Below are 21,788 nucleotides of genomic sequence, written 5' to 3'. Positions count from 1 at the left end.
CAGTAAACAGGGAAGATGATTTTGATTTTATGTTTTTAATAAGCATAAGCACTTTAATTTGAAGAATATGCAAAAGCTAGATTATGTAAGATAGTAGTAAATTTTTAAAATAAAACTTGTATTTACATGAATAGTACTTCTCATAACCCTGTATTTTGTCAGGATGAGAACTGCTTGGGTTTACCATTTCTGACTTTGAGTAGAAAATTACTGTTTTAGTTAAAGCAGGCTTTTCAAACATTCTGTACATTCAGAATCTCTCTTAGAGAATAACTAGGAGGATTCAAAGTGATTGATTTGGTTGAAAATGTCAATTCTGAAAAATTCAAGGCATACATAATTTCATAAGCATGAATAAATTTTGCTACCACAGGTAGAAAGAGAAACATGGCACTGGATTGTTCCTCAAAGTGGAGCCCAGGCCTCAGCAGGTGGTGCACCCCAGAAACACTTCTCTGACCTTGCTACTTTCTGTTGTTCTGTTTATTTTATTTAGTTGATTACAGACTATACCAATTCTATGCATTTATCGTATTCATTCTCTTCTGTTGCTTCCTCTCAGAATAATCTTTCCATTTTTCCATACAACATTTTATGTTATAGAATGTCACTTTTTAATGTTTTGATTTTTAGGCATTTCTCATTATTTTAAGCATTGCTCATTATCTTCTAATTGCATATTTTACAATGAATGGAAGATAATTGTATTTTAATATTCATTTCTAAATTGTTCTATCCTTTTAGCTGTTTTTTTATGTGACCCACTACTATTTTAATTCTAATACTTTTTTTTTTTTTAACAATATGTATATTTTTTCTATTTCAATTGTTTTTTTAAAATTTCTTTGTTCTAAAATTAACATATAAACTTTAAATAAAAGTTAATGTGTGGACTTTTTAACATTTCTTTCTGGTTAAAAAAAACAGATATTTCTGTCTTATTTTGCAACTCTGATTTACACTTTCCTATGCATCAGGGGAAAACTGGTGCATATAAAGTGAATAGTTCAACAAGCACCTAGGTTCCTATTCACTTGGCATTTCCCAAAGACTACTCAGAGGTGATTTAATCCTGGTGTTTGAATGTAAACTTAGTACCCCAGCTGGGTAAATGAACAATTTTCTAGTGTGACAGAATGCATACAATAAGAAGAGGTTCACTGTAGCAACAAGAATGGTTGGGAAAAAATGGCTTGGCATTGTATCATATTGCTGTACATAGATTTGTCTCAGAAAAATTCAGTGCTTTCTTGAAGCTGTGATTTGGAGGTAAATAGGAAAGACTTTGAGAAAGGACCTGGTTCAGAAGCATCCTGTAACAGCAATAGGTAATTTATATTATCACCTGTCAGGTTGTCAGAGCATTGAGACTTCTTTAACTATTGGCTTTTAATGCATAGCCTCAAAGTACATAAGCCACATAAATTATTAAAATGATGCCTGTGCTGGGGAATATTTTTGTGGGGGAAAAACCCTCATATATGTTAAAGTGCTTAATCATTGATATTATATGTACTATTTATAGAAGATGAGCTGAAGATTTCTTTAATTGAAATCACTGTTGTTTATGCAGCTATTGCTACTTTCCAATAACATAAATGCCTTTTTCAGACTTGTATTTTACTAGCTTTCTGGTATGTACAAAATCAAAGTTATAGTCTGGCTACACTATCTCAGACCAGTATAGTCCACCCCCCAACTTCTAAATATGAAAATATATTCATTAATATAACCAATTGAATAATATCCCTGTTTAAATGTGCTATCAATGAATCATAATTAGTTGAGAGCTTGCAAAGTTGAAATGGAAAAATGAATTCTCATTTTTGCATTGTAATCATTAATGTTATGTGATCATTTAATTTTGTTTTAAAATTGTAAATCAATAATTATTTATATGGTAATGGTATCAGCAAACTAAAAAGTCAAGTTAATAAGACATTTTATTAGGAGCAAAATTATGATCAAGAACCACTGTAACAGAAGTAATTTTAACAATTAAATTTTCTTGGCAATTATATTTGAAAGTACCATAACTTAACTTTTAGGAGATACTGTAATTACTTCAATTCAAGATAGATAGGCTGATAGTGTATGTTGGACACCTGGATGAAAATAGGTGTGTGATGGGCCCTTTACTGAGGAAATCACACTGTAATTGATACTGAAACTATTAGACACATGTATGTATAAAGATACAAGTCTTAAGAGAGGAAGAAATAAATCACTCTGGGGATCAAAAGTAGATAAGTTCACATAAAATTGGCTATCAGAGAGCTACAGTTCATCAAGTAGCTAATTTTTGAAATGGATTTTAAAATATTAGTAAATTTTCCCACAGGTGCTAATGAATGTAATGGCAAAGGAAATATTTCATGCCACAGATGTTTCCTTAAATAGATTTACCCATCTCTTGTTGGTGTTCGTATATTCTTCAAATGAGCCTTCTGTGGAGGGACTTTGTATACAACTGATTGAATATGTTAGTGCAGATGAGAAGGATAGGAAGTTAGACATCTAAATTCTTCATCTCCATTTTTTCATTATTTATCACAACGAATTTTTTTAATCAACACCTCAACATAGATATGCTATATTTTGAAACAGCAAATTGTGTATTATAATTTAATCATTGGAAAACATCAGTTCAGTTCGGTAGCTCAGTCATGCCCGAATTTTTGAGACCCCATGAACTGCAGCACATCAGATCACCTTGTCCATCACCAACTCCCAGAGCTTGCTCAAACTCATATCCATTGAGTCAGTGACATCATCCAACCATCTCATCCTCTGCTGTGCCCTTCTCCTCCTGCTTTCAATCTTTCCCAGCATCAAGGTCTTCTTCAATGAGTCAGTTCTTCACAACAGGTGGCCAAAGTATTAGAGTTTCAGCTTCAACACCAGTCTTTCCAATGAACACCCAGGACTGATCTCCTTTAGGATGGACTCGTTGGATCTCCTTGCAGTCCAAGGGACTCTCAAGAGTCTTCTCCAACACCACAGTTCATAAGCATCAGTTCTACAGCACTCAGCTTTCTTTATGATCCAATTCTCACGTTCATACATGATTATTGGAAAAACTGTAGCTTTGGCTCGACAGAGCTTTGTCAGCAAAGTAACATCTCTGCTTTTTAATATGCTGTCTAGGTTGATCATAGCTTTTTCAAAGAGCTCTTCAAGGAACAAGTGTCTTTTATTTAATGGTAGCAGTCACCACCTGCAGTGATTTTGGAGTCCAAGAATATAAATCCTGCCACTATTTCCATTGTTTCCCCATCTATTTGTCATGAAGTGATGGGATAGGATGCTGTAACCTTAGTTTTCTGAATGTTGAGTTTTAAGTCAGCTTTTTCACTCTCCTCTTTCATTATCATCAAGAGGCTCTTCAGTTCCTCTTTGCTTTCTGCTGTAAGGATGGTGTCATCTGCATATCTGAGATTATTGATATTTCTCCTGGCAATCTTGATTCCATCTTGTGCTTCATCCAGCCCAGCATTTCACATGATGTAATATGTATTTAAGTTAAATAAGCAAGGTGACGATGTATAGCCTTGACGTACTCCTTTCCCAATTTGGAACCAGTCTGTTGTTCCATGTCCAATTCTAACTGCTGCCTCTTGACCCACATACAGATTTCTCAGCAGGCAGGTAAGGTGTTCTGGTATTCTCATCTCTTTAAGACTTTTCCAAAGTTTGTGGTAATCTACACAGTCAAAAGATTTCGCATAGTCAATAAAGCACAGGTAGATGTTTTTCTGGAATCTCTTGCTTTTTTGATGATCCAACGGATGATGGCAATTGGATCTCTAACTTTTCTAAATCCAGCTTGAACCTCTGGAAGTTCTTGATTCACGTTCTGTTGAAACCTGGCTTTGAGAATTTTGAGCATTACTTTACTAGCGTGTGAGATGAGTGTAATTGTGCAGTAGTGTGAAAGTGCTGCACTCAGTATGCCAGCAAATTTGGAAAACTCAGCAGTGGCCATAGGACTGGAAAAGGTCAGTTTTCATACCAATCCCAAAGAAAGGCAATGCCAAAGAATGCTCAAACTACCGCACAATTGCACTCATCTCACACGCTAGTAAAGTAATGCTCAAAATTCTCCAAGCCAGGCTTCAGCAGTACGTGAACCGTGAACTTCCAGATGTTCAAGCTGGTTTTAGAAAAGGAAGACGAACCAGAGATCAAATTGCCAACATCCGCTGGATCATGGAAAAAGCAAGAGAGTTCCAGAAAAACATCTATTTCTGCTTTATTGACTATGTCAAAGCCTTTGACTGTGTGGATCACAATAAACTGTGCAAAATTCTGAAAAAAATGAGAATACCAGAACACCTGACCTGCCTCTTGAGAAACCTATATGCAGTTCAGGAAGTAACAGTTAGAACTGGACATGGAACAACAGACTGGTTCCAAATAGGAAAATGAGTACGTCAAGGCTTTATATTGTCACCCTGCTTATTCAACTTCTATGCAGAGTACATCATGAGAAACGCTGGGCTGGAAGAAGCACAAGCTGGAATCAAGATTGCCGGGAGAAATATCAATAACCTCAGATATGCAGATGACACCATCCTTATGGCAGAAAGTGAAGAGGAACTAAAAAGCCTCTTGATGAAAGTGAAAGGGGAGAGTGAAAAAGTTGGCTTAAAGCTCAACATTCAGAAAACGAAGATCATGGCATCTGGTCCCATCACTTCATGGGAAATAGATGGGGAAACAATGGAAACAGTGTCAGACTTTATTTTTCAGGGCTCCAAAATCACTGCAGATGGTGACTGCAGCCATGAAATTAAAAGACGCTTATCCTTGGAATGAAAGTTATGACCAACCTAGATAGCATATTCAAAAGCAGAGACATTACTTTGCCAACAAAGGCCTGTCTAGTCGAGGCTATGGTTTTTCCTGTGGTCATGTATGGATGTGAGAGTTGGATTGTGAAAAAGCTGAGCACCGAAGAATTGATGCTTTTGAACTGTGGTGTTGGAGAAGACTCCTGAGAGTCCCTTGGACTGCAAGGAGATATAACCAGTCCATTCTGAAGGAGATCAGCCCTGGGATTTCTTTGGAAGGAATGATGCTAAAGCTGAAACTCCAGTACTTTGGCCACCTCATGCGAAGAGTTGACTCATTGGAAAAGACTCTGATGCTGGGAGGGATTGGGGGCAGGAGGAGAAGGGGACGACAGAGGATGAGATGGCTGGATGGCATCACTGACTCGATGGATGTGAGTCTGAGTGAATTCCGGGAGTTGGTGATGGACAGGGAGGCCTGGCGTGCTGAGATTCATGGGGTCGCAAAGAGTCAGACATGACTGAGTGACTGAACTGAACTGAACTTCTTTGGGATTGGAATGAAAACTGACCTTTTCCAGTCCTGTGGCCACTGCTGAGTTTTCCAAATTCGCTGGCATAGTGAGTGCAGCACAATATGGAAAGCATAACATCTTTATTTGAATTAGAATTTACAGAAAGTTAAGCTGAAAGGAATCATCTTGGCTATAGGTATATTCTGAATTGAACACTCAGGGCAGTACTTTTCTAGTGGGGAAGGAAATAACCACATCAGTGGATTCCCATTAAATGTTCTGGGAAGGCAACAACTTTTATGTCAATGAAAGAGACTTTAAAAATGAGAAATATTGATATAAAATATAACTCTAGGGGGCTAATGGGAAAGGTGACAGAAATAGTTGTTTGTGGGCATATTCTGAAGTTTTGGATATTACAGTAGTACATGTGGCTATACCGGTTGTGTCCTATATAACCTGGAGGGTTGTCATTCACAGCTGGATTATGTGCACATCCTGAACAACTGGGCATCATGAACTTTGTACTTAATTTGGATAACATAGAGAATCTTTGAGTTGTTTTCACATCTCAGAATGGCATGATTATTCTTGAACCTTAAGGAAATAATTTTTGCAGTTTTCTGATTCAAATTCCAGAAATATGAGTGTAGACTATATCAAACTTCATGGTCTTTTAGAGACATAAACTGGATTTGTAACTTTTCCAGAAGCATGAGTAAAAAACAAATATGACTCTAAACCTTTTTCTCCAGTGACCTCTCAAAGAAGAATTGTTGTACTCTGATAGAACTAGAAAGGTCATGATTGGGACACACAAGAGAGATTAATTCTCCTTTAATATTTCAAATTACTATGAATTTATTATACTAAATGGACAAATTGCCCTAATTCTCCTGACAGGGCTTTATTTTTCTTTGTCTTCTCTTTCAGGCTGAAGTCATTGATGTGAGTTATGGAAATGCAGATGACTTAAAGCGGATTAAAAAAATGAAAAATGTCACAAATCAGATTGCACTCTTGAAATTAGGAAAATTGCCACTACTTTATAAGGTTAGTCCAGTGCCCATCATTTGGTTGTGGGGTGAATATTTTGTTTAGTTGGGATTACATGTGTATCTGGGAACATGAAGAGAGAGAGTGTATGTATGTATGTGTATGTGAGTGAGAGTGTGGAGAGAGAGAGAAAGAGGCATAATGTGTCACAGGAAGATAACTTTTCCAAAATGGAAAATTTAATATTAAAGTCTTTAAGATAGTGTGCTTGTGGGACCCTCACAAAATTGGCATTCCCTTTATAACATCTATCTGGAGTGGTAAAAATGAGAACCACAGTGTCCTCTTCTTATGACATCTGTGAAACTTCTAATCTGTTATCTAATTACCATGTGCTTTTTGTTACACTAGTATCTCGCAGATTTTCCTCAGTGATTAATTTTGCCAACTGTATAACTTCATAGTTACTGGCTGTGCCCAGAAATTTAATTAAAGTATAAAATACTAGGAAGAGGCAGAGTTTTGATTTATTTTATTTAAATAGAAGTTTATTAACATTCATCCACTAGATGCATTTACATAATTAAAGCAGTTCAATATAAGTATCTCATAATGAGCCATCACAATAGAGAGTCACTACTGCTCTTCCTTAGTTCATTTTCTTTTCCTATTAAAAAAGAATGGTCAGTGCAGTTCTGTCACTGGAATGCTCTGGTTCTGAACATATATTGGATTTCACCTCATTCAAAACTGTATGAGCTTTGCTAACTCCTAAGAGCAAAAAAGTTTCCAGAACTCTGTTGGTACACTCTGTAAGGACACAAGAACACATTCTGTGCCTGTTTTTTTAAATTATCTTCCAAGGATGCCCTTATACTTAAATCAATGTCTGATAATAGATAACAGGCCAGAATTTTAAGATAGTCTTGAAAATATACATTGATAACATTGATACTAGTGTTTTGTAGGATGATTTGTCAGTATGTATTGAAGGCCTTAAAGTAATCACATTTTGACCCAATAATTCCATTCCAATCAATATATTCTAAGGGGGGAAAACAGGTTTGATAAAAACATGATGGCCAATGATGTGAGAAAATATTTGAAACAATATGTGCATCTAGTTTCAGTTTCCCATGTGGCTCAGTGGTAAAGAATCCTGCTAATGTAGGAGACACGGGAGAAATGAGTTCGATCCTTGGGTTGGGAAGATCCCCTGGAATAGGAAATAGCAATCCACTCCAGTAGTCTTACCTGGAAAATTCCATGAACAGAGGAGCCTGGTGGTCTACAGTCCATGGGGCAGCAAAGAGTTGGACACGACAGAGCACACAGACATACATCCAGTTTAGCATTGAAAATCGTGCTATACTGGTACAGCTGAATGCTGTACAATAATTGCAGCATAAAACATATTTAAAATATGTGAAAATCCTTACATGTCAAATAAATTATAAAGAGGACATTTATAATAATTATAGAATAATTATTATTGTTACTTCTAAAAGTAACATTGTTAGAAATGTGGGCTAAATATTTTTCTAAGCATTTTTAATGTATTTTCACATTAATCTACAATCACTGTCGTGTTGAGATATGGATTATTATCTTCAATTTATAGATAAGTATCACAAATGCATAAGGAAAGAAATAAGATAGAATCCACTCCTCCCACAACAGTGTAAATCTGGTAGAGGGGCAAGAACATGAAATTTTAAATCAAGGATAGTTTTGATCATGGTATAAGACTAGATATTCTAATTACTTAAGACAAGTGATTCAAATTGCTTAGAGGACATTTTATTAGCAATAATCAGAAGAAGTCTTCCTCTAAATTTTTGGGGGAGAATGTTCCCTTTTGGATGTTTAAAGTACAGTGGAAAAAAAATAAGAGTATCCACTTATCCACAGGGGATAAATTTCAAGACCCCCATGAATGCTTGAAACCACAAATAGCACCAAACCATACATATATTATGGTTTTCTCTATACATACATACCTATGATATAATTTAATTTATAATTAGGCACAGTAAGAGATTAACAACAATAATGAATAATAGAGCAGCTATAACAATATGCTGTAATAAAAATTATGTGAGTGTAATATCTCCACAGTCACTCTGATCATCTAGAGGGCTGCATAGTGACTGTCAGGCAGGAGAGCATACACAGTGTAGATATGCTGCGCAACGGGACCATTCACATCCTGGCTGGAGGGAGTGGGACAGCCTGAGATGTCATCAGGCTACTTAGAACAGCACATAATTTAAAATTTAGGAATAATATTTTTAGAATTTTCCATTTAGTATACTTTGAATTGTCTTTGACCCTGAGTATCTGAAACCTCCAAAAGTAAAACTATGAATAACGAGGAACCACTGTAACACTGTTTTGGGTATATTATATGAATCCTGCTTGTTCAAACTAATAGTGATATAGATGACTAAAATGTTGTTATTATTTAAATTGGGTTGATGGGATTGCTGATGATTTCTACTTCTTTATATTTTTCTGAAGATTTTGTATAAATTTTGTAAGAAAAAAGTCTAAAAATTCATGTTAAGGCATTTAATTTTTTTTCTAACAATGTTTATAAGCCAAACTCTCAAAATCCTTACCAGTAGATAATGGATTAAAACAGCCAATTTCTTTTTATTTGACTGCTCCAGAGAATATTTACATTATACAACCATTAGACAAGTTTCATAAAGTAGTGAAATAGTGGTTTATCTAAAATAGGAGAGAGTTATTAAGAACCTGGTACATTTTCCCTGATCATCCTCCTTACAGGCCTATGAAAAGATTTAACAGATAGGTCTATGCAGTATTCCGCTCCAGACAAAGTCTTGTGACAAGCTTGGCATTTTCTTCTAGGCAAAGAAGATAGAGCATCCTTTCTTTAACGTTTCAAATTCTATTCTAGGCAACTTTGTTTTTTGTAATTGTCACAGAGATTATACAATGTATCTGTTCATGTACATTCCCACTGTAAAGAAAAAAAGAAAGCATGGAGTAGACAAAGTTATATAGCATGATTAGAGCTGAACTTGCTTCACCTGTCCATCAAATATATTCTGAGGTTAAAAATGAAAAGAGAGGTAATACAGCAATATGGCTGGGTTGAAAAAAAGAGAGAGGACCAATTGACTTATATGTGAATTACAACTGTTAATCATGATTCTAAATGAGCATCTGGACTGGGAACATGGGACTGACTGAGTAAAGAGAAAAGTTAATCATATTTTAACTGTGGAGTAGTATCTATATCATAGTTAAAAAATGAATCTAAGAGGGAATCTCTGCATCTGAGATGGAAAGGGCAAAGGGGAAGCATAATTGTGATATTATCTCCTAAAATTAGTAGAAAATAATCTACAGCCAAGAAAGAACAGATCTCATTAGTTTATATCATAAATTATATGTATGTGTTAATTTAGTCTCTGCTGCTGCTGCTGCTGCTAAGTCGCTTCAGTCGTGTCTGACTCTGTGTGACCCCATAGATGGCAGCCCACGAGGCTCCCCCATCCCTGGGATTCTCCAGGCAAGAACACTGGAGTGGGTTGCCATTTCCTTCTCTAATGCATGAAAGTGAAAAGTGAAAGTGAAGTCGCTCAGTCATGTCTGACTCTTCGCGACCCCATGGACTGCAGCCTACCAGGCTCCTCTGTCCATGGGACTTCCCAGGCAAGAGTACTGGAGTGGGGTGCCATTGCCTTCTCCAATTTAGTCTCTAGAAAGAGATTGATGAGAAAATCCACGTATTTGTTACAGAAATCATAAAAGGCAGATGGCTTCTAGCTTTTTGCCTTGATGTCTGCTCTTAGTTGCTTCAGGAAAGGGTCAAGCAAGTTCCTCAGAACTAGCTTGTGCTAGTTTCTTTATACTTAAACCTTAGAGGAAAGGCTTTAGGTTTCTTTGAACTTGCTATTTATAGCAGTTTATAAGAGCGTGCTTTAATTCTTTAAGCTGTGAGACAAAATACTATCTTATATATCATAATGGATTCACTTAGATTTCTCTCAGTGACAATCTGAGATATAGTACAGCAGATTCTAAAACCCTTGCAAATTCCTAAATTGCTAAATAGCTCTTGAGTATGAAATTTATTTTATAAAATATAATAAAAAGCTATTGGCTTTCCTTTAATCATTTTTTCTGAAAAATCAATAGAAAAAAAAAAAATTACTGTGTATTTCATGGCAACTAGAAATCAAGAAAATCCCTCAGAAATGTGGAAATTGGGCCATTGTCTGGGTCCACACCACATTTAAGCCCCAAGTCTTATAGGAGTCAAATTTGCATATGGTAAAATTGCAAATGTATAAATATCTTATGCCTTCTGTTCATAGTGGAGTTACAAAAAATATTCATCAATGCTGTTGCTATTTTTTTTAATAAATGGAGTCACAGAGTATAATCTTAGTACTCACAGTTAGATAGTAAAATACTAGCAAATATTAGCTGATTTTTATATTTTTTATATATTTTTATCCTTATAATCACAATTTTAATGTTTTAGAAATCCAAATGACTTTGTAACTTCCTACAAATGAAAGTTTCCTATCTATTCATCAGATGAGATTTTTATTTTAATATCAGTTGTACATTGTTTGGCCAGTGTGTAAGTTAACCAACTGCCATTCAACTCCATAAAGCATGCTTAAAGACTTGGGCCTTTTGGAAGAGCTGGTAAAGAAATGAGGACTAGAAAGCAGTTGTTATGTGTTGATATTTTCAAACACATTGTTTCCAACAGCTTAAGAAAAAGTAAACTTCATACTATTTGAATTTCAAACACAACTTCATCCACAAAATAAGTAAATTTAAAACACTGAGTTAGGGGTTTAGTGAAGAAATCTCTGTATTTGGTGATTTACCAATCAGTACTCAATAAATGGACAATAAGGTCATTAAGAAATTCTCTAGTTTAGGTAAGATAAGTATGGAGAAATAGTGTATTTTGTAAACTAACCTCACATAAAGTGTTTGCATGCTTTTCATGTTTGCTTAACTATAAGTTTCATTTACCCCAGTCTCCTATTTTTTTCTGATGATATTTATTCAATCCCTAGGATAACTGCATTCAAAAGAATTAATTTTCTTTATTTCAGTTAATAGAGAACAGCATTTACTCTATGTGGTAGAAGTTTAAGATGGTACTTCTAAAATTTATTTTTTTATATGCCAAAGTTAAAATATGATGTGTTTATCTAATAATTAGCATCACAATATGTGGTACCTAGTATGATAGTACAACAAGGTACATAGAAAAGGAACTCAATATTTTTTTAAGCTAAAACATCCATTGTGTGTGTGTGTGTGTGTGTTTGTGTATGTGTGTGTATGCGTGGTATATGTATGTGTACACTGGTACAGACTTACATGTCATGTGACAGTGAGGCTGGAAGGATACGAAAGAAGAGAAAGACTCCTTCCTTATCGAAACTTTTGACGCATTATAACTTTCCCTGCTATTGATGAAGCTAGCAGATTTATTTACATGACAGTCTCTGAATATTTCAGATACAAAAACAAACATTTAATTCATTGTCACTTCATGATATTTTATGTATGCTTTTGTATATGGAAGCACACTTCATTTTTAAGGCAATTTTTTAAGGCATATCATGAACAAAAAAATAGTGAACACTATCTTGATACTTATAAAGGGTAAGTTTGTTCACTGGCCGATTTAATGAGGTATTTCATACCCTGTTCTCAGAAGTAATTGCAAAAGACCAATACTCCATATTTTATAACTATAAGAAATCTAGAGGCTCCATTGGTCACGGAAAACATGGTCAGGACTAGAACACAAAATCAGAAAACAATGATTTAAAGCATTTAAAAGCCAAATGTGCTATTATTTTTTAAACCAGAACGCTTTCCATTTTCCACCGACTGACTTTAGTTATTTTTCTAAATGACTTAGACCAAATATTATCATATCTACAAAAGGTAGTTTCCATTGAAATACAACTTCAATCATAAGTTATAATGAAAAAACTAGACTGAGTGTTATTCTGCTATTTAGCAATTTGATTTTCAGTTCAGTTCAGTAGCTCAGTCGACCCCATGGACTCCGACCCCATGGACTGCAGCATGCGGGCCATTGAGAACAAGAATACTTAATCCTGAATGCTTCCAGCCTTATTCCTAATATTAAAATTTTTTCATGGCTTAAAACAAATAAAGGTATACCTGCAAGTCTGGAGTCTGTTCTGAATGAATCCCATAATTTAGAAGTCATGCCTGTATTTTACCTACATGATCATATAATTTAATTTTACTAACCATTTTAGTATTGTGAAATCATAACAAGTGACATTATTTATTAGAAAGATTGAGTTTTGCATGTATCTTTTTATAATATGTTAAGTGTAAATCACCCCCGTGCATTCTTGTAAGTTTGGTAGCCAAAAAAGACTATTTTGTTTGTCTTAAATGTTATAAACTAAAAAAGGCATAAATCAAGAAAGAAGCCAGAGAGAAAGGAAGGAAGGAAAGATAGGAAGAAAGAAAGAAAATGGCAGTTGATCCCCTTTAATTAACTCCTTGGGCTTCCCAGGTGGCTCAGTGGTAAAGAATCTGCCTGTCAATGAGGGAGACATAGGAGATGTGGGTTCAATCGCTGGGTCTGGAAGATCCCCTGGTGGAGGAAATGCCAGCCCACTCCAATCTTCTTGCCTAGAGAATCCCATGGATAGAGGAGCCTGGTGGGCTACAGTCCATGGGGTCACAAAGAGTCGGACACAACTGAAATGACTGAAGACTGAACACAGCAAGGCACAGTTAACTACCTAAAACTATTCATGTTTCAGAAATGTTTTGTGTGTTTTTTTATATATATATATATATATACATTATGTATCACTCTAAAGTCTGAAAGTGTAAGTTTTAGACATACTTTAATTTTTGAGAACTTATTTGACACACCGGTGTAGATCTCTCGATGGATGATGACGACGTCTGGCTTTGAGGTAATCCTGAGCTATCCTTTCACATTTCAATTTTTCCCTCTGTCTGGTTGACGGTTTTTACTTTTTTCGTACTGTAGATGGGTTTCCCAGTCTTTCCAGTGTTTTGTCTTCTGTATTCACCAGGTGATTTGTTTTGAATAGTGAAGCACAGAATAGTGAAGTGAAGTGCTCAGTCGTGTCCGACTCTTTTCAACCGCAAGGACTGTTGCCTACTAGGCTCCTCTGTCCATGGGATTTTCCAGGCAATAGTACTGGAGTGGATTGCCATTTCCTTCTCCAGCGGATCTTCCCCACCCAGGGATCGAACCCGGGTCTCCCGCATTATAGACAGAGGCTTTACCCTCTGAGCCACCAGGGAAGTCAGCATGGCAGGAAGCAAAAATAGAAGAGACTAGCTTAGTTTCTAGCTCTTCTGTTTGACGTCTGTGTGACTTTGGAGTATTATCTAAAACCTCAGGTTTTTTGTTTTTTGTTTTTTAATTCACAAAGTGGTGATAAAAGTAATCCCAACTTGCATGGTTATATGAATATTGAATCTTAAAATGCATGCATGGTTTTTAATAAATACTAGTTATTCTTAGTAAGCCCTTAAAATCTGAGTAAAATTCTAAAGAGAAAGAATATGAATTGAATAATGGGGAATGAGAGTGGTCTCAAATATGCAAAACTGAACTGAATATAATAATATACTTAAGATAAATCAGTTACAGAAATAGTCTTTTAAGATTGCACTTCTTGCATTAACAGTAAAAAATTATGCTGATACCATGTAGCATCTCAAACCATAAAAACAAATAAAATAAAGTTGTCTCTAATGATTTTTGTGGAATAAGACAGGTATAAATAAGCAGAAAAATAAATGTTAAAAGTAAATATAATTAGACTATTAAGGATGAATATAAACAATAACCTAACAGGGTAGTAAATGCTTTTGATTTTTATATTCTTCAATATGCATTTTAATGCATAGATTTTTTTGGTCAGGTAATAGAATTATATAATATTAAAAAATAATATAGTTTTAGGAATTGAAACTGTATTACTATTATAGAGTAGTTGTATAAACATCTAATACAAATTTTAAACTTTGAGAATTGAGGTATCGTATATGATTCAAGAGTATCATGAAATCGCCTCTATATCATAAGGCTGTTGTCAAAATTAAATTATGCATGTAAGTACTTAACACAATGCCAAGAATATACTAAACACTCATTAATAGAAAGTTAATATTTTGTTTAATCACATCAAAATGTTTATTAAATACTACATTTTATAGTTGAATTCCATTTTTCTTATTGGTCACCATTCTGTGTGGTCAAAAATTTAAGACTTTATCATTTGCTAAATGGTTTAATCCCAGCCTTGTTTGTTTAAAGCTCAGTACTTCAATAAAGGGTTTAGATTATTTCAGGAATGATTATGATGTTGAAACTTTAGCTTAAGATTTTCTCATGTATTTGCTTTTAGAGTATCCAACTCTTAGTGACCCCATGGACTGCAGCCCACCAGGCTCCTTTGTCCAAGGGATTTTCCAGGCAAGAGTACTGGAGTGGGGTGCCATTGCCTTCTCCGAAAACTGACATGGAAATTTTGCATAGTTTTTTCACTTTTGTGTTGATATTTCATAGAGGTCATGGATATTAACAAATTGTTTTAATTATAAAATATATAGATAAATCCTTTGCTCCGCATTAACAAAGTTTAAAAATAAAAAACACTACATAACTATTAATCACTGTATGACTCTAAGTTCTTTCCTTTTGCTTTTTTTTTCTCATTCATTTTCTTATGGTAAAAAAAATTACTACCTTCCTCAGGAATACATTGGTTCTGAGCAGCAACTTGTATTTTACTAATTTGTTTTTGCTGTGAGATATGTGAAGACAGACTTAAATTACTTCTGTAAGAAAATAGCATTGAAAAATATTAATAATTGGGGAAAAAAGTACCTCTTCCTAAAATTTATTTAGTTAAAATTATAGCTACACAATATATTGTATCTATTTTTTAATTCAGTGTACTTATTTTATAAAAAATTAACCTTTAATAAGCTATAAAATCTTAATGTAGCTACACAAGCTTAAAATATTTTCACTTGAATTTTGAAAACAATATGCACTCAATGAAATATTATTTTAATGTTACTATTAACATATGTTACTTTATTTTCATAAATATTCATTAAATTTCTTTTTAACTCAAAATATGTTTTTACTGTGTTTATGCAAAGTTATTGGGAAGGTTTTATAGCCTAATATATATTATACTTAAGAATAAAGTTTTTGTGGTTTTAATAATGTGCAGGTTGAAAATAACTTTTCTGTTACAGGTTTTTAAAGTAATTTTCAGTTTAGTTTAAATCTATTGTGTGCTCAATCACTTCAATCATGTCACCCATGGTCTATAGCTCACCAGGTTCCTCTGTCCTTGGGATTTTTCCAGCAAGAATACTGGAGTAGATTGCCATGCCCTCCTCCCAGGGATCCCAGGTCTACCACTTAAATCACTATGAGTCAATCTTCAAATCTTTTCATCTGAATAAAACTTAATTCCTTGTAAAACAAGTATAATTATAGTCATCTAGCTTGTCGGAGAAGGTGATGGCACCCAACTCCAGTACTCTTGCCTGGAAAATCCCATGGATGGAGGAGCCTGGTAGGCTGCAGTCCATGGGGTCGCTAAGAGTCGGACACGACTGAGTGACTTCACTTTCACTTTTCACTTTCATGCATTGGAAAAGGAAATGGCAACCCACTCCAGTGTTCTTGCCTGGAGAATCCCAGGGACGGGGGAGCCTGGTGGCTGCCCTCTTTGGGGCCGCACAGAGTCGGACACAACTGAAGTGACTTAGCAGTAGCAGTAGCAGCTTATAGTAAATGCTCAACAAATGTCTATTGCTTTTGTATTGTAACCAGGTAATTCTTATTGTCACTGGAGATTTTAAATAACATAGTTTCCTGAATAATATTTATGTAACAATGTATTTTTCTTCCAGATATTTTACTTCATATAAACACTCATAGTCCTAACAAAATCCTAGTGAAGTAGGCATGATCCAGGCTCTATAGAGAGTAACTTAGTCTCTGAGATTTTTGAGTGTCTTACTCAGTATCATACCTGTATTACACAGAAGGGCTAAGGCTGTCATTCCAAATCCAGCACACATTTTGCTTTCCAGAGCTTGTTAACATATCTGTGTTTGTAAATGAAACTTTAAGTGCCTTTTCTCAGACATTAGCACCACTATGGCTTTGATGATGGTTCTCCACAACTAAACAAAGAGTTTTCAGATTACTTTCAAATAGTTCAGAGTGAGAATGCTACATGTGGAAAACAGCAAATGTGGGGGAAAATATCTGGAGAAGTTGAGTGATTAGTATGTGTATGTGAGTGTTCATTTAAATTGAAATCTTCAAAATAAAAATTGAGGGGAGGGTTGTGGTGTGAGTGGACTAAATCAGGATTCTCAACAGGTGCCTGCAAATGCCTCTGTTTCAATGTTAATTTAGTTTATCCGCCCACCCTCCACACCCCTCTCATCAAGAGAACTCATTGAGTGGGTACCACGAGGGCTTTCATGCTTTCCATTTGAATAAGATTTCCCATTTCTGTAGGGAGTCTTTCAGTTGGCTTCTGCTCTTTGTTAATCAGGCATAGTAATCAGAATTCAGATTTACCAGTTTAGCAGTCCAAAATCTGACTTGATTTAAGGAATAAAAATATCACTTGATAGTCTTCCTGAAATACGGTAAAAATCAATTGATGGGTTGGATATGGTCGTTCAAGTTAAATCACTCTTCATCCACGTTGACTGAATTTTGATGTTTTTATCAGATTGCTGACAGCCAGGAAGACATTGCCTTAGGCACCTAAACAAAAGAAAGCTGACTGTGAATTATTGTTGTTTGTTCCTGACCGAAGTGCCTGGTGAAATCATGGGGCACTTGTATATCTGAGCTCGTTTATTATAGAAAAGAGTTCTCATTAACTCGTTCAGGAAAGTGTTGCCATTAAATCTTATCTTGAATGAGAGAAATTTGTAACTTGAAAATGTTTATGAATATTTCATAAGAATCGTCTTAGGGTGCAGGCTTGTATGTGATAGCCTGGCAAAGGTTGACAGATATGTGGAATATTGTAATGACTTGATGGATGCATATGGAATGTTTAATGAGGAAATGAGAAGTAACTGCTGGGCTGCTGTGAACATCTTCTGGTACTGTAGTGATTTTTGTTAGCTGTTAACAAAACTCTCAGAAAAAGGAATAGCTTCTAATTATGACAAGCTTATTTTATTGTGCTAACTAGGCCTATAAATTTGGGGTAAAGATTACTGATTTATATATTTATTGTCTTTCATAAAATGCATTTTAAAAAATACACTCTGAGCAGACTAGATTTTAATGAGTAGACACACTTTTTTTGTTGTTGTTGTAAAGATCCTGTATAATTGTATTCTCTTACTGCTTTGATTTCTTAGAATCCCAGAGAAATTTGGTTATATAAGAATATGAATCATTTGGCCCTAGAGCAACTGAAAAAGACCGGGAACTATCAGGGCAGTATCATTAAAAATAAGCAAAAACTTACTGATTCATTTTATCAAGAAAAAGATACACAAAAGTAGAAAAATAATCTTTCCCAAGCACGGTTAATTAGTAGAATCTCAAGGTAGGTTTGATTTGCTATATTTTAAGATGGGTAGAAGAATTTGAGGAACTGATTTAGAAATGGTTGAGGGAATAGGAAAATGTGGTAAATTATTTAATTGAAAGTTACTTAATCTGAAGAAAAGGCTGAGGGGAAAGTTAAGAACCATTTTCAAGCACAAGAAGGAATTTTAAGGTTTTAAAAATTAGGAACTGTTCCAATTTTTGCAGAGATTAAAGCTATGGGCTTCAATTACAACAAAATATTTTTAGGTTGCACATAAATAATTTAATAAAATAGGGCCAATTAAGTACCAGAAATAGCTTCTAAAGACAGTTATCCTAGTCTGCTTATAGAACTTTAAAATACTTAATGTTGTATATGTTTCTTGATATATACATTAATATACATTTAATATATGTATATATATATATACGTATCCTTGATAATTTACTGCAAGTTACAGAGTTATATTATATATTGGTTTAGTATATGTCAAATTTTAGCTGTCTTTTTCTTTATACCACTTTAGGCCCTGGTAAGAAAACTTTCAAACCCAAAATAAGAAGGCTCATAATGTTTCCACACATTAGTAATGCTTTTGTGATAAGGTAGGCTGAGGAATTGGTCCTTTCTGAAAGCAGTGGTTAAGGCATATATGAACTTATTACTTCATTCTAGTAGAAGATGTTAGACCTTTCATTCAACTTATGGCAAATATACTTTAAAAAATGTCTGCTCCAAGGATGCATTAATTTACAAATATTTTTAGAAAATCAGACAGTTGTGTGTATATTTTTAAGAAAATGAGTTTATTATATTTTCAGTCAAATCAATGTGAATTATTCATTTTAGTGTTAAAAGAGGACTGTGTAGGTGGATGACTTATTTTCACTTGTGAAGATGACTAGTGTCTATGCTACTCTGGCTGACATAATCCCTGTTCAGACCATGTCCCCCTACTTTAGCATGATCTGCTGATGCTGTTTCATTGAGGCCCAGACTTGATTTTTTTTTTAATGCTTAAAGTAATTTGTAACTTTGCTAAAGTAAAAATAGATCATATTTCATTTTATGATAACATCAGTTATTTAGATAATTCCATATCCTGACTGTCTTGGAGCTGGACTAACAATGTACTCCTATGCAGACTCCCAGAATAGGCCTTGAAAATAAGAGCATTTAATCCCAGTGACTGTGGCCCTATCCATCTCATGTTTACCTCATAGGAGACGGAAGATTAAATCATTCGAACTGTGCTACTTATGCTTTAGGTTATCATTCCACTCTCAAGGAATCTTTGTGTCAGAGCTAAGATTAATTAGCTTATTGGATCTGATTACCATAGACCCTGATTTCTGTTAATAGCTGTGTTTATCATCTTAATGTCAAATTTGCTTCTAGCAATTTACTTGATCACATAAATGTATGATGCATTGACCCTGCTGCATTTGACATCAGATTAATATTGAGGGTTGAGAGGCTGATTTCTGCTATCATATGTCATCCTTAGTACTGCCTTCTCTATCTCACAAAACCATTTAAAGTATTGCTTTTTATAATGTAGAAGATGTTTCTAGGAGGACTTGAAACATGCATCTCATTTCTCATATGAAATGGGGTAATTCCATCTGTAATTCTAGGTCTATAGGAACCTAATTTTATAAATTATTTGATCAGTTCTTTTGACTTATTTATCTTATTTAAAGTCATGGATATTTTCCTTTTAAGGGTAGCCTTTTCTAACGGCGGTGGGGAGGGGGAGGGCAAAACTAAGATTAAAAATGTGAGAAAACTAAACATAATCATGGCAATATAGCAATAACATGTAACAATAATAACATGGAGGTTATGGATCAGGATAAGAAAAGCAACAATATTTGACTTATGTTTTATAGTTCATCTACCGAGGATCCATTTTCCATAGGTCTACCTCTAAATATTTAGTGCATTTAAAATCTTGGTTTATGTAATTTAATATTATATTCTCATAGTAAGTTGATTTCATTTTTCATTTTAATTAAAAGGCATTAGGTGTAGGTTCATAAATATATATATGAATATGGCTGCTTATTTTTTATTGCAACATAAGTGATAGATTGCTGCAGTTGTGTTTGTCCTTATCCTGCACATATTTATCTGCAGTTGTGTTTGTCCTTATCTGCTGCAGTTGTGTTTGTCCTTATCCTGCACAATTTATCTCTGCACATATGCCTATAGACATGAAAAATTCACTAAAGTTTAATTTGGTAACATATTTGCAAGTGGCCAAGATAATTTATCTTTCTTTAAGTATTTCATTTGAAAGTATTCTATTGCACGTTTCCTATTAGAAATCAATGCCAAAAAAAAAAAAAAAAAAATCAATGCCAAAGATTTTCAGTTGCTACACTAGGTTATCTTCCATATTGAAATCTTAAAATTTTTATTCATTTAGAAAAGATGATCATTCAAGGTTATCAATAACAAATTCTTAATCTTAAGATGATATAGTGTTCATTCAGGTTTTTTCATAAGATGTTACATCTTGCGGAAAAACTCAAAAAACATTTTTGGCCAGCCTAATAAAAGTAGGTTAAGAAATTTGCAAGGATCAGAGAGTTGTGGCATGGATCAAAAGGAGACCATTTATTCTCCTTTTTATCTCTACTGTTAGAGTATTTGACAAGGAATTCTCAGGATGGGGAGTGGCCAGTGAGTAAATAATTGTTGTTTCTATTACATTTTGTTTTAGATATAAATCTATGGTGAATATAAAGGTAGTTTTTACTACTTTTCCTTAATACATTTCTGTTGATTCAAAGTAATCTAAAATAAGCATATTACTGCTATTTTGATTTTTTTTTCCTACAAATTAAAATGTCTTTAATAGGATTTTCTTTGAATTATTTGAATATTTTGGAAAGGATGACTATAGATTATTGTTGTTCACTTACTCAGTTGTGTCCAGCTATTTGTGACCCCATGAAGTGCAGCATGCCAAGCTTCCCTGTCCTTTACCATCTCCCAGAGTTTACTCAAACTCGTATCCACAGAGTCAGTGATGCTATCCAAACATCTCATCCTCAGTTGTCCCCTTTTCCTCCTGCCATCAGTCTTTCCTAGCAACAGGGTCTTTTCCAATGAGTAAGCTCTTTGCATCAGGTGGCTAATGAATCAGTGTCAGTCCTTCTAATTAATATTCAGGATTGATTTTTTTTAGAATTTACTGGTGTGATCTTCTTGTTGACCAAGGGACTCTCAAGAGTCTTCTCCAGCACCACAGTTTGAAACCATCAATTCTTTGGCACATAGCTTATTTATGGTCCAATTCTCACATCCATACATGACTACTGAAAAAAATCATAGCTTTGACTAGATGGACCTTTGTCCGCAAAGTGATGCCTCTGCTTTTGAATATGCTGTCTAGGTGTTTCATAGCTTTTCTGCCAAGCAAACTTCTTTGAATTTCATGGCTGTAGTCACTGTCTGCAGTGAGTTTGGAGCCCAAGAAAATGAAATTTGACAGTTTCCATATTTTCCCCATCTATTTTCCATGAAGTAATGAAAGATGATTCTGTGAAAGTGCTGCACTCAATGTGCCAGCAAATTTGGAAAACTCAGCAGTGGCCACAGGACTGGAAAAGGTCAGTTTTAATTCCAATCCCAAAGAAAGGCAATGCGAAAGAATGCTCAAACGACCGCACAATTGCACTCATCTCACACGCTAGTAAAGTAATGCTCAAAATTCTCCAAGCCAAGCTTCAGCAATACGTGAACCGTGAACTTCCTGATGTTCAAGCTGGTTTTAGAAAAGGCGGAAGAACCAGAAACCAATTTGCCAGCATCCTCTGGATTATCGAAAAAGC

At 34.7% G+C, this 21,788-nt stretch overlaps 1 protein-coding gene across 9 annotated transcripts in view; it reads left to right on the top strand.

Moving 5' to 3' along the window:
• The window catches only part of NAALADL2 (N-acetylated alpha-linked acidic dipeptidase like 2), a 1,605,389-nt gene that overhangs the window by 914,360 nt on the left and 669,241 nt on the right, over positions 1 to 21,788 (top strand). For all 9 annotated transcript variants that reach the window (XM_070373006.1, XM_070373026.1, XM_070373016.1 and 6 more), the window contains one exon: positions 6,242 to 6,361. In XM_070373006.1, the coding sequence (XP_070229107.1) occupies positions 6,242 to 6,361 (120 nt within the window). The remainder of the gene's footprint in view (positions 1 to 6,241; positions 6,362 to 21,788) is intronic.

The sequence above is a fragment of the Bos mutus genome, chromosome 1 (genome assembly GCF_027580195.1).
Source record: "Bos mutus isolate GX-2022 chromosome 1, NWIPB_WYAK_1.1, whole genome shotgun sequence".
Classification (NCBI taxonomy): domain Eukaryota; kingdom Metazoa; phylum Chordata; class Mammalia; order Artiodactyla; family Bovidae; genus Bos; species Bos mutus.
The sequence above is the reverse complement of the archived record's forward strand: the minus strand, read 5'-3'. Positions and strand labels throughout refer to the sequence as shown.